Source organism: Lucilia sericata, unplaced genomic scaffold (genome assembly GCF_015586225.1).
Source record: "Lucilia sericata isolate MDLA Ls3-8-SP2 unplaced genomic scaffold, ASM1558622v1 Contig000807F_arrow, whole genome shotgun sequence".
NCBI lineage: Eukaryota > Metazoa > Arthropoda > Insecta > Diptera > Calliphoridae > Lucilia > Lucilia sericata.
The window spans coordinates 71,641-85,273 of record NW_023994799.1 but is presented as its reverse complement, the minus strand read 5'-3'; the positions used below and the strand labels follow the sequence as shown (position 1 = coordinate 85,273).

The 13,633-nt window shown below is 29.7% G+C and overlaps 1 protein-coding gene across 1 annotated transcript in view; it reads left to right on the top strand.

Annotated features, from left to right (window-relative positions):
• Positions 1-13,633, top strand: part of LOC119608214 (protein turtle-like) — a gene marked incomplete at its 3' end in the record, with an annotated part of 126,631 nt that overhangs the window by 44,861 nt on the left and 68,137 nt on the right. The window contains exon 3 of the mRNA XM_037962528.1: positions 12,955-13,606. Coding sequence (XP_037818456.1) covers positions 13,012-13,606 — 595 coding nt within the window. The remainder of the gene's footprint in view (positions 1-12,954; positions 13,607-13,633) is intronic.

The following is a 13,633-nucleotide window of genomic DNA, read 5'->3' as shown; positions in this document are numbered from 1 at the left end:
GTCCATAGACTAATGAGTAGACTAGTCAATGGACTAGTTCATAGATTATTCAATATACTTACTAATAGACTAATTCATATACTAGTCCATAGACTTGTCCATACACCATTCCATAGGCGATGCTATAGACTAGTCTATAGACTATTCTTAAGACTAGTTTACAGACAAATCAATAGATCGATTGACTAGTTCATAGACTAGTCAAAAGACTATTACATAAGCTAGTCCATATACTAATCCATAGACTATTCCATAGACTAGTTTATAGACTAGTCCATAGACTATTCCATAGACTAGTCTATAGACTAGTCCTTATCACACTAATCCATAGACGAGGCTATTGACTACCAAAGACTAGTCTACAGATTTGTGAACAGACTGCTCAGTAGACTAGTCCATAGACTAATTAGTAGACTAGTCAATGGACTAGTCCATAGACTATTTAATAGACTTGCTAATAGACTATTTCGTGGACTAGTCCATAGACCAGTCAAAAGACTAGTAAACACATTGCATAAGCGATGCTATAGACTATTCTATTTTAGAGACAAGTCTACGGACTATTCTAAAGACTAGTCCATAGACTAGTCAAAAGACGAATAAGCACATTAGTCATATACTAGTCAATAATATGCTTTAGACTATTCTAAAGACTAGTCTACAGACTATTTTAAAGACTAGTCTACAGACTATTTTAAAGACTAGTCTACGGACAATTCTAAAGACTAGTCTACAGACAAATCAATAGATCGATTGACTAGTTCATAGACTAGTCAAAAGATTATTAAATAAGCTAGTGAATATACTAATCTATAGACTACTCCATAGACTAGTTTATAGACTAGTCCAAAGACTATTCCAAAGACTAGTGCATAATACACTAATCCATAGATGAGGCTATTGACTACCAAAGACTAGTCTACAGATTTGTGAACAGACTGCTCAGTAGACAATTTTATAGACTAATCAGTGGACTAGTCCATAGACTATTTAATAGACTTGCTAATATACTAATTCCTAGACTAGTCAAAAGATTAGTAAGCACATAGAATAGATGATGCTTTAGACTATTCTAAAGACTAGTCTACAGACTATTCTAAAGACCAGTCTACGGACTATTCTAAAAACTAGTCAACAGATAGGTCAATAAATCGATTGACTAGTTCATGGACTAGTTAAAATATACTAATCTATAGACTAGTTCATAGACTATTCCATAGACTAGTCTGTAGACTAGGCCATAGACTTGTCAACCGATTAATCCATTTACTTTTCAACAGGTCAAAAGACTTGCCCAAAAACTAATTGATCAAGGTCTAGTGTACGGGCAAGTCAATAGCAAGACCATTAATTTGGTCATAGAATCGAGTCAAATTGATTAGGAAATTGAATCTGACCAGATTTCTGCATTTTAAGGACAGTTCAATAGATGGATCCATGGACTAATCAGAAGACTAATCCAATGACTAATTGATTAAAGTCCGTAGACTAGTTTTAATTCGCTTTGAGTTTTAAATCGAAAATGAGTCTAGCCCGACTGCTGTACTTCAAGGGAAAAGCCAAACCATGCACATAATGGCGTCACTCACCATAGTAATGTAGGGTATAAATAGAATATCTTCAATCGAAAGATAAATTATATTTAATTTTTTTTTCTTATTTTGCTCTACATTTTCTTTTGTTCAATGAAACCCATATAAAACTTTCTCATCTGTGTTTTTTTTTTCCTATTTTCATTTCTTCTCCTTCCACTTATTTTCTTGCAACCAATTTCGTTTTTCCAAAGATAAACTATATTCATAAAACTTTTATATAAATTATAGTCCTTACAAACGTATTCTTTGGATATATGTCAATATATACAGAAAAAAAAGATAAAAAAACTGCAAATAAGAAAAAAGTAATATAGACATCTAAATATAAATACTTTCATAGAAATGTATGTTATAAAATGTTTCGAGTCTCAAAACGTGTTAAAGTTTTAATGGTTTAAACTTTTCTTTTTTTTTTTTTGGCTCTACATATGGTAAGTGTTGTTGTTTGTTTTGCCTGTGTTTGCTTTTACCCCTCTGTTAATAAAAATTGTTGTAAAAAAAACTTTTTGTAGGTTACTAAACACTTACAAATACTCACTTTTCTTTGCCAGTTTTTATAAATGATAATAAAACCGGAAGTATTTTATGGTTATTTTATGTGAGACAAAGAATTGTTGAGCCTTATTCGTGTGTCTAGTAAGCATATGTGTGGCGTATGAGTAATATAAATATTTTATGTTTACTTACCATAAAATCTAAAGACTTTTGCAAAAAATTTATTTAGAACCATAAAAGTTATAAAACTTTGAATCCTTCAAAAAATATGTAGAAACCACTGCGTTTAGCATAAACCTATGACTACTAAGTTTTATGCATTTTTATGAGAATTTTTACGTTTTGCAAAATGTTTTAATTAATTTTGCCATTTCCTGTTTTCAAGGATTAAATTTCTTAAGAGACCATAAACTTTCTATCTTGTTATAGGGGCCTGTACATATATGTTTGTACATATGTGTTTGTTTATATTTGTTTATGGAACATTTAATATTAGCTAAATATTTAGTTAAAAAGAAAAAGTGTGTCTGTTTTTATGTTTTTTTTTTCAAATACATATTTTACAAATAAAGGTATTTGTTTGTTCTTTTTTATGAATTTGTTTGGTATGGAAAATATGTATTTTTAGGGCACTTGGGGGTATGAGTTACAAAACTTTTATATCATTCTATTACTTGTTTTTTGCCTTTATACGTTTGTTTTTATGATTTTGTGTATGTGTGGTAGTAAAATACATATTTATAGTTTTTAGTGAAGAGGAAAATTCTAAAGAAAAATAGCTTTTGTAGGTGTTGTAATTGAGGAGTTGCTGCAAAAACCTATGTTTAACAATTTAAGCGGAATATTTTCAGTTAAATTTACAAAGAAAATAAATAGTTATAAAGGGATAAAGACAGACAGACAAACGACAGACGGTCTCCGATTCTGAAATAAAAATATAAATATATGAACCGAAAATTTGTGTTAGCTTTGAGACAGACAAAAGGACGGACAGACAGTTTGTATGGCATAGATATCCTGCTATAACTTGTGAAAGTCGCCTAAAAGTAATAAAAATATCACTATTATTAAGTAAATATTTTAGTTACTTTTCAATTCATCTACCATTCAGACATATATCTCTGTTTTAACCACTTATTGGCAAAAACACCTTGAGCAATTTTTTCAATAAACTAATTTTTTTCTTCTACTTCATCTTTCTCCTCTCTATCTACTAGTTTTCTTATTTTACAAAACTTTAGCATACTTTTTACACACAACATTACGCTCTATGTTCTCTAACCATCCCAAAAGTATATTTTACCAATTTTTATTTATTTTTTTTTTTTTTTTCAGTTTACAATTTTCTTAGTCACTTTGTAACTTTGTTATCTTTATAGGATTCTAGTTATTTTCATCTTCTTCTTCCACTTTTTTTTATATGAATGCTGAGCTATAAAATTTTGTTTTTGTTTTAACATAAAAATAAGAAAACGTAGAAAAAAAGTTATATTCAACGGTGTGTGTATAAAACTATAAAGAAGAAAACTAACAAAAACAATTCAGGTTGTTTTGTGTTGAAGACAGCCATACTGGCGCCTTTTGGCAATATTTGTTATAAGGCCAATGACTGGATTCCTGCTTGAACTGTGTTTATAGTTAAACTTACATACATATATAAGTATTTGGTTATAAATAAGAAATTGGAAGCAATACTCCAGATAATTGTTCAAAAAAAAAAAAAAAAAACACAAAAAATATATATTTTTTATAAAATATTCAAATAATGTTTTCGTTAAATGTATTGAATTTTCTAAAGGAAGATCACTTAGAATATGTATAGTCTATAGTCTAGTCTATAGTCTAGTCTATAGTCTAGTCTATAGTCTAGTCTATAGTCTAGTCTATAGTCTAGTCTATAGTCTAGTCTATAGTCTAGTCTATAGTCTAGTCTATAGTCTAGTCTATAGTCTAGTCTATAGTCTAGTCTATAGTCTAGTCTATAGTCTAGTCTATAGTCTAGTCTATAGTCTAGTCTATAGTCTAGTCTATAGTCTAGTCTATAGTCTAGTCTATAGTCTAGTCTATAGTCTAGTCTATAGTCTAATCTATAGTCTAGTCTATAGTCTAGTCTATAGTCTAGTCTATAGTCTAGTCTGTAGCCTAGTCTATAGTCTAGTCTATAGTCTAGTCTATAGTCTAGTCTATAGTCTAGTCTATAGTCTAGTCTATAGTCTAGTCTATAGTCTAGTCTATAGTCTAGTCTGTAGCCTAGTCTATAGCCTAGTCTATAGTCTAGTCTAGTCTAGTAGTCTAGTCTAGTCTATAGTCTAGTCTATAAGTCTAGTCTATAGTCTAGTCTATAGTCTAGTCTATAGTCTAGTCTATAGTCTAGTCTATAGTCTAGTAGTCTATAGTCTAGTCTATAGTCTAGTCTATAGTCTAGTCTATAGTCTAGTCTATAGTCTAGTCTATAGTCTAGTCTATAGTCTAGTCTATAGTCTAGTCTATAGTCTAGTCTATAGTCTAGTCTATAGTCTAGTAGTATAGTCTATAAGTCTAGTATAGTCTAGTCTATAGTCTAGTCTATAGTCTAGTCTATAGTCTAGTCTATAGTCTTCTATAGTCTAGTCTATAGTCTAGTCTATAGTCTAGTCTATAGTCTAGTCTATAGTCTAGTCTATAGTCTAGTCTATAGTCTAGTCTATAGTCTAGTCTATAGTCTAGTCTATAGTCTAGTCTCTAGTCTATAGTCTAGTCTATAGTCTAGTCTATAGTCTAGTCTATAGTCTAGTCTATAGTGTAGTCTATAGTGTAGTCTATAGTCTAGTCTATAGTCTAGTCTATAGTCTAGTCTATAGTCTAGTCTAGTCTATAGTCTAGTCTATAGTCTAGTCTATAGTCTAGTCTATAGTCTAGTCTAATAGTCTAGTCTATAGTCTAGTCTATAGTCTAGTCTATAGTCTAGTCTATAGTCTAGTCTATAGTCTAGTCTATAGTCTAGTCTATAGTCTAGTCTATAGTCTAGTCTATAGTCTAGTCTATAGTCTAGTCTATAGTCTAGTCTATAGTCTAGTCTATAGTCTAGTCTATAGTCTAGTCTGTAATCTAGTTTATAGTCTTGTATATAATCTAGTTTAGAGTCTGTAGATTTAGCGATATATTTATATACCCTGCTCAAATTTAACTGACGAAAAATAAATAAATCTTTAAGAAGATTTTAAATATAAACTTTGGTCTTTCATTTCCTCTTTGCTTTTTAACAAAAGTATTATATCTCCCAAATAACTCAATTCAATTTTATAAAATTTTATTATTAAAATTGAAAAATTTTAAAATGAAAGAAAGTTTCTCCTTTAATTAGCAATATACTTGGTAGACTGTAGTCTAGTATCTACATCTACATCCTTTGTGTATTGTTGTTGACATAATCTCCTCCAGTTTTAAAGGACAACCTAAAATTTATTTAATGACAAAACAAATGATAAATATCGACAAAAAAACTAAAGGATACAAATAATCAGGATAAAAGCATAAATAAAATCTAAATAAACACAAAAAATAAAATTAAACTAAATATGCAAATAAATAGAATACAGGAAAACAAAATAAATAAAACAAAAATAAATAACTAATTCTATAACTAAGCAAAACAAAAAAACCAAAGACCACACAAACAAGGCTCAAAATTTTACATATATTATAAACAAGAGAAAATGTTAAAATTTAATTTTTTTTTCATACGTATGATGAGTTAGGGGTGTTTAGAGGATACATAGATGTATATGTTTAAACATACTCTACAGTTTATCCGCATAAACTGTTTGTATGTAAAACTTATCAAAAACTATTGGTCATTGGTTGTACAATGAGAAATGTTGAAAATAAATGAAACATTAGATTGAAAATGTTGTAACGGAAACGGAAGTAATAAAGTACTATTGCAGTAACAACATACAAGAATAACATTTACAACAAAAATAACTAAAATGCCAAACCAAAAACTAAACAGTAACCATACATATACTACATAAAAAAACTTGACTCAGACAAACCAAAAATTTTACAAAATAGACTTTATTCCCCCAACAGTTCTGCACACAGTTAGAATGTATTAGTATGGACAATAACCAGAAATTAATTGAAATTCCTTAGCTACATAACAGCAAACCATCTAACGAAATTTTCTCAAATCAATGTTATACCATTTGAAAAAGGAAATGTGGGGGTTTAGAAACTAATGAATTCCAATTTAGATTTCTCTATATACAACATAGTTTTGCTTTATTTTAACCCTTACTCTAAATAAATGGCAATAAATTTTAGAAATATATGATTGGATATACATATGGCTACCTACATACATAAGTACGTAAGTAGACACAAGTATTTGTTTTAGCCCCCTTAATAAATAAAGCTGAATTTGTTGCTTTCTAATGAGGTGGTTTTTATGGTCGAAATAGAAATACTTACATTACATAGCAAAACCTATATCAACTAGTTTTATTTTAAATTTTCAAATCATTTTTAGGTTTTGAAATTCTATGCTTTGCTATTTATCATTTGTCAGCGTCAACCCAAAATCTTTCGCACACTCATACACGTATAGAATAATAGAATAATTTAAATTTTTTTTTCTAAGAACCAAATAAAGGTTTATAAATTTTGTTCAAATATGTGTCCTTTTTTCCATACATGTGTATTCACACCATAAAATTGACATTTCATCAGACAATTGGTTACTATACGCATATATACTTACCAGCCAACCAACTTTACCCCATTTACACCCTATCAACAGCACCCACTCAAAAACTGTTCCATTGATAGATCTGCATATTTGTACATCAATGAGTAACAAAAAAAAATCACCGTACAAAAAAATATCAAATTTTCCAGGTGAACATGTTTTCATGTCCTCTCTTGTGTAAGTGGGTTTGGATAAGAGTTTGTATTTGATTCGTTTTTTTTTTTCGAAAGTTTATAGCCAGACCCTAGATTCTAGCGTTATACCACAGTAATATTGTTACACATGTGTATATGTATGTGTGATTTTTTTTTGTTCCCTGCAATTGATGCATTTCAATGACAGCCTTGATCAGGATTTCCTAACTAATGAAGTGATTTACAAATGGAATCATTTTTAATGCAGTATCCTGTCTGTCTTCCTATTTGCATATAGATTTGTTAACATTCACCTGCTATTGGTTTGGTTACATTGTACAAAATTTTTGGTAGAAATCTATTTTTATATTAAAAGAAATTTATGCATGTGTATGTATGTATGTTCACAGGCAATCAAAGATTTGTTGTAGTAGAAATAAAGAAGGATATTATTTGTATGGTCATTAGAAACTGTACGGGGAAAATTGTATAATGAAACAGGACATCCTCATTTACTACCATCAATTGAAAATCTCGATTTAGGTACAATATTTTATGCATATCCGTCCGTCTATCTGTCCGTTAAAAGCATATCCATAATTGACCCACCCTTCAGAGAATGACACTTATTGCTGGCTTAAAAATACGTGTACAGTAGTTAAATTCGACGTAAATAGGTTTTGTAGGAACAAAAATCTTCGTAGAGAATTTCATACTGATCGGTCAATAACTGACCCTACCACATATATATATATATATATGGTGCCCTTCAGAAAATGATTTTATCACTCACTACTGGCTTAAAATGCGAGTGCAGCAATGAAAATTATAAACAAGTTTTGTTTAAACCAAAATCGCTCTACCAAATTTTATGACGATAGGACCATAACTGACCATACCCCCCATATATGTATGTAAGTACACCTTCAGAAAATTAATTTTACTTTCATTACCGGCTGAAAAATAGAATTAGAGCGATGAAATACGCCGCAATCAAGTCTTGTTTGGACCAAAATTGATCAGTGTTGCCAAGAGCTTCAGGAAAAAAGGCCAAATCGGACTTTAAGAAATGCCAGAAAGGGCTAAAACGTTTGAAAAATAAGGCCAGAAAAAGACTAACTTTTGATGCTTTAAAATCTGTACTAAAAAAGTGAAAAATTATAGTCAGGCATTCCGACCATATGATACCTTAAACCCAATTCTCACAAAATTTGTGAAACTGTTTATATTTGTATTTAAAAAAAACTTCGTATCTACCAAACTTTTTCTTGTTCTCTTCAAAATTACGATTCATCTTCAAGATCAAAATCGCAAAAAAACATTATTTCAAGTTCTTCTCTAAATAAGGCGTATACTTAATATTTGTAAAATCGATAAATCATTAACACGTATACGTACAGGTGTCGTCAATAAAAACAGTGCAATTTCACAATGTTAAACTTTCCACTTGAAATGAAAAATTGAAGACTGCGTTTTTTTGATTCTATATATTTTGTTCTTTTCAGCATGAGCTACAACTTTGCCTCAGAGTGTTAATCAAAATTCCGAACGGTTTGTAAGATATGAGCCTGAGTATCAACCATATAGCCAGGGTCATAATTTGTATACCCTACACCACTATAGTAAGGAGGGTATTATGCTTTTGTGCTGATGTTTGTAACACCTAAAAATATTTGTGCTACATCCACCTTAAAGTATACCAATCGGCTTAGAATCACTTTCTTATCACTTAACTATGTCCGTCCGTCCGTACGTCATTCTGTCCGTCTGTGTGTCCATTAAACTTTGTGCGCACTCTACAGGTCGGAACTTTTAAGATAATTTGATAAATTTAGACCCAAGGACGCATCAAAATTTAAAACAATCTTTAATATATTAATAAATCGTGGATAATAAGCCATTTTTAAAGCAAAAATTAATGATCAATCGATCAAGACAAGATCAAGACAACCGAAAAACCTTAAATAAGTTCAAACTTCAAAATAATTGCTGTCCTTTTGTTGATTTCATTAATCAGTTTCTATGTACTTATATTAAAATAGTTTGTAAGCCACAAAAATTCCCCCAAACAATATGGCCTGTGTCGACAAGCCTACCAAAAGTTTTTACAAAACAAAATTTACAACTATTTCTTATAACTTTCTAAAGAAAAAAATATTCATTAATCATTTTCTTGTTTTTCTATGTTTATTTATTATTACAACTTATACCTTTACAATTCAACACCTTATAGCTTTAGAAAGCAGCTTAGTATAGGTACATACTTTTCTCCTGCTCTTCCGCACAAACAAAGTTTTCTGATAAAATTTCAATAAAATTAATCTTTTATTATATTTATGTATTTACAAGAAAATCCTTTTTTTGCAAATAAGAACAAAAACAAAGTTGCAGGAGACAAGAAAAAATAAGTTAATAAGATCTTAACAAAATAAAACATCAGCAGCTATAAACAAAACTTTACAAGAAGCAAATAAAAGAAAAAGTTGTTCTTTAACAAGAAAAAAAAAACAACGAAAAACTTTCAAACTCTTTTTATTTATTTTTACGAAAACTTAATATAAAAGACGTATTATTTGCTAGTTTTAGTAAAATGCGTATCTTATTATTGTTTATTTTATAGGCTTAGGAATTGAAAAGAAAAACAACAACTACAAACTAAGTATATGCTAGTAGTAATGACAATAGCTAGTGTAACCCAGTAAAAACTTGTTAAAGACTTTCAAATTTATTCACTTACTTAGTGACACATTTACCAATAACTACTTCATATAGTCTTGATTACACAGAAGTAGTCTAATAATGCCTTATTAATAGTTAAGTATATAATACTTGTGGTTTTTATACAATTTACAATGACAACTTTTCCCCATTACTTGTAAGCGCTTGTGTTAAGTTATGATTTAAAATTTACTTTTTAATAAAAGTTTTTATTGGGAAACTAGAGTAACTCCCAAATATAAGGATTAAATTGAGAAATGAAAATATAAGCTAGAAGCGAAAGAAAAGTTTTCTTTATACGCTGAAAACTATAAAACAAAACAATTTCGTCTACATGCTAATGGCTGGAGGGTTTTTATTGTTCTTTTATATATTGAGTACACCATACCTACAGGGGTTTGAATATTGTTTGATAAAACTATTTACATTATTAGTATTGCAGACTATTTTTGGGCAAATGGTGTACAACTACTATTTGATAAAACTTACTTAATATGTATAAAACTAGTAGGATGCTATGAGTATATTTTAAAATGTATTTCAGTTCTATATAAAAAAATCTTAAATGTTTAATATTACCTTAATTCCAAAGTTAAGTATTGAGTAGGTTAGGTGGTACATAAAATTCGAAGAAATATACCTATGACACTATCGGAACTGTTGTGCGCTACTTTTTATCGAAAATGTTTGTTGGTAACAACAAAAACCTTATATAGTATTCACCACTTAAATGTATTATCTGTATTATATATAACTGAACGTAATTTTTAAGAATTTTTCAATCACTGTTAGTGAGTGATGTTATATTCGCCATAATATCACTCCCACGATATTTAGATCCAATTTTGACGAAAGCCTAACAATATCAAATAAAGTTCCCCAAAGTTTTATTGTCCTCTGTAAGGATTTGTCTGAATCTGCATAACCAATTTTGTATAGCTGTGTCCGTAATACAGTGTGTCCACTCAAATACACCCAAACTAACTTCAGACATGCTCATTTTGAAGAGTCACTCCATAGGATCTTTGTTGTTATACCCACCGTTTGAATATTTCAAGAGAACTTATGTGCTTTTCTAACCCATATTATATATAAGTTTGTCATTCCCTTTGTTATTTTCACAATTTTCTGACCCTAAAGAGTGTATTTATATATATTCTGAATCCTTATAGATAGCGGAGTCGATTAAGCCATGTCCGTCTGTCTGTCTGTTGAAATCAGTTTTCTGAAGACCCCAGATATCTTCGGGATCCAAGTCTTCAATAATTCTGTCAGATATGCTTTCGAAAAGTTTCCTATTTAAAATTAGCAATATACGTCCATAAATAACGGAGATATAAGCTAAAATCCGATACAACCTCTGAAAATTTATTGAGTTTTATTTCGTTTAGTAATGTTGTTGTTTCTTTTGTTTTGCAATTGCTTAAGTAATGATAGAGTCGGTAAAATTAAATAAATTGAAAATTTATAAAGCTAATATTTTTTTAACTCACTATGGTGAAGGGTTTATAAGAATCGGCAAAGTCTAATATAGACTTCTTAAATCAATCATTTTTTTATTTCAAATCAAGTATTAATTTGAGTTTAAATAAAATCGAAATTTCTCAAAATAAGTAAAATGTCGGATCACTTTGATTCAAAAAAGGATTAAATTAGATTTTTCGTTCTTAACAGATCCTTACTTGAATCAAATATTTTGTACTTGGTTTAAGGAAAACTGTACTTACTGTACGTATATTGAGTGTGTATCTGGTTTCTTATACAACTCTAGTTATGTCCGTCTGTCTGCCTATTGAAATCTCAATAGGGTCGAAACGGAAAACCGAATATAACAAACACTCTTACTAAGTTAAGTAACTTGAAAGTAATGCTATTCCGGAAATAACATTCCTGACTAACACTGATTGGAAAATTCTTAGGAATTACGTCCAGGAACCTGGGTTACATTGAAAAATAATATACTCAGTGAACAATTTTTTTTTTCATGAAAAATAGCGCACAACAGGCCCGATAGTGGCCTAGGTGTATTTCTTCGTACTTCCTACCAACCTAACCTAACCGAAGTAGTTAGGGAATTTTTTCTAAATTTTGTATACATGGTATAAAACAGCAATTCCTAGAGTTTTAATCAAACTAAATAAGCTTTTTATGCAGGTGTATTTCTTCGTACTTCCTACCAACCTAACCTAACCGAAGTAGTTAGGGAATTTTTTCTAAATTTTGTATACATGGTATAAAACAGCAATTCCTAGAGTTTTAATCAAACTAAATAAGCTTTTTATGCAGAATTACATCCCTAATATAAACGTAACGGATGTGAAATAAACAAAACATACTTTACTTTTTCTATTTATAACGTTCTGTTGGGTGAAAAAGATCATTAATGAATTCTATAGAAAAGTTTAATGATTTTGTTGTTGTTTTTATTGTAAATGCTTCGTAATACATTAAATGTTATTGAATAGATAAAATCGTCATCATACGTACGTAGAAACACCTCCTTCCCCAGCCTGTAAACAAAACACACACATAAAAATAGTTTTATACATTTACATGCTCAAATACTATTTTGAATTTGTTTACAAAACCTATACATAGAGTATGTCTTCCTTCATTTAGGTTGACATTAAGTGTATAAATAATTTTATCTTGCTCACGTATATGTATACAAAATGTTGTATGTATGTACAAGTAGTATATTTAGCAGTGTTAGTGATGGTGGTGGTGGTTGAGACATTGTGGTTAAACTAATTTTACATGTTTTTGTATGTGTTGTTGTTGTTTTTTTATTTCAAAGTAATTGAGTTTTTTTTCTCAAAGTTTTGAAAACTACTTAAATTGTAGATGAAGTGGAGATAAAAGTGTTTTAAGGATTATTTCAATTAAGCAAAAAGGGTTGTGTTGTGAAATTTGCGGTAGAAAATTTTTAATTAAGTTTCTAGTTAGCAACAACTAAACTAAAAAATCTTTAGCCTGTAAAATGTCTTCAACTACTATACTTACTATAATAAACAATTTTATGATTGAACATTTTATCAGTTAAGAAGAAGAAGAATGCTATTAAAAATTAATTAGAAAATTGAACAAGATTAAAACAAAATAAGGGTAAATTAAAAAATATATTCATTAAATATAAAATTACTAAATAAAGCAATAACATATTCAAATGTCTAATTGTAAACTAAGGAATTAATTAAGCCATTTAATCGTACATATGCATAAATCAAACCATATTAGATTAAATTTTAAAACTAATTTATTTTCAAAATTTCCTTCATTTTAGATGACGCCGCTGCAATGAGGACGATCCATTAGCGGCATTGACTATGGGACCAGAGGCATGGGCATGTGTGCGGACCCTGGGTCTTACCGGTGGTGTCAGGCATTAAGCCGAACGCGATCATCGTTCGCCACAAACAATAACAAAAACCAACAACTAAATTTAAATTCAAACAAACATAAAAACTACAACAACAAATTGAAAAACTGTAGCCGCAAAAATAAAAAACATAATAGCTTTAACCATAATAAGCTAAATATAGCAATCCAACAACAGCAGCAGCAACAACAACATAACGATTATCAAATACGTTATCGACCAACCTCAACAACAACACCAACAATATTACCCACAACCTTACAGAAACCTTCAACTTCAAATTGTCTACTAACAACAACGATACTGGAGACGTTAAAGTTTTGTGATCCAACAGCAACAACAGCGTCTCACCTTCAATATAATTTACCACCATATAGTACGACGACAGCAACTACAACAACAGATTACCGAGGAAAATCAACGATAAGTTTTAAGAAAATTCTACAAAAATCTGAACATATTTGTTGTTGGCTGAAATCATCATTTCAATTCACAATATTGTTATTTATCATTTTACTTTTAACAAAATCAACCTATGCCAATAACAATATACCGGGTAAGTTGAAAAAGTTACTCTTAATAT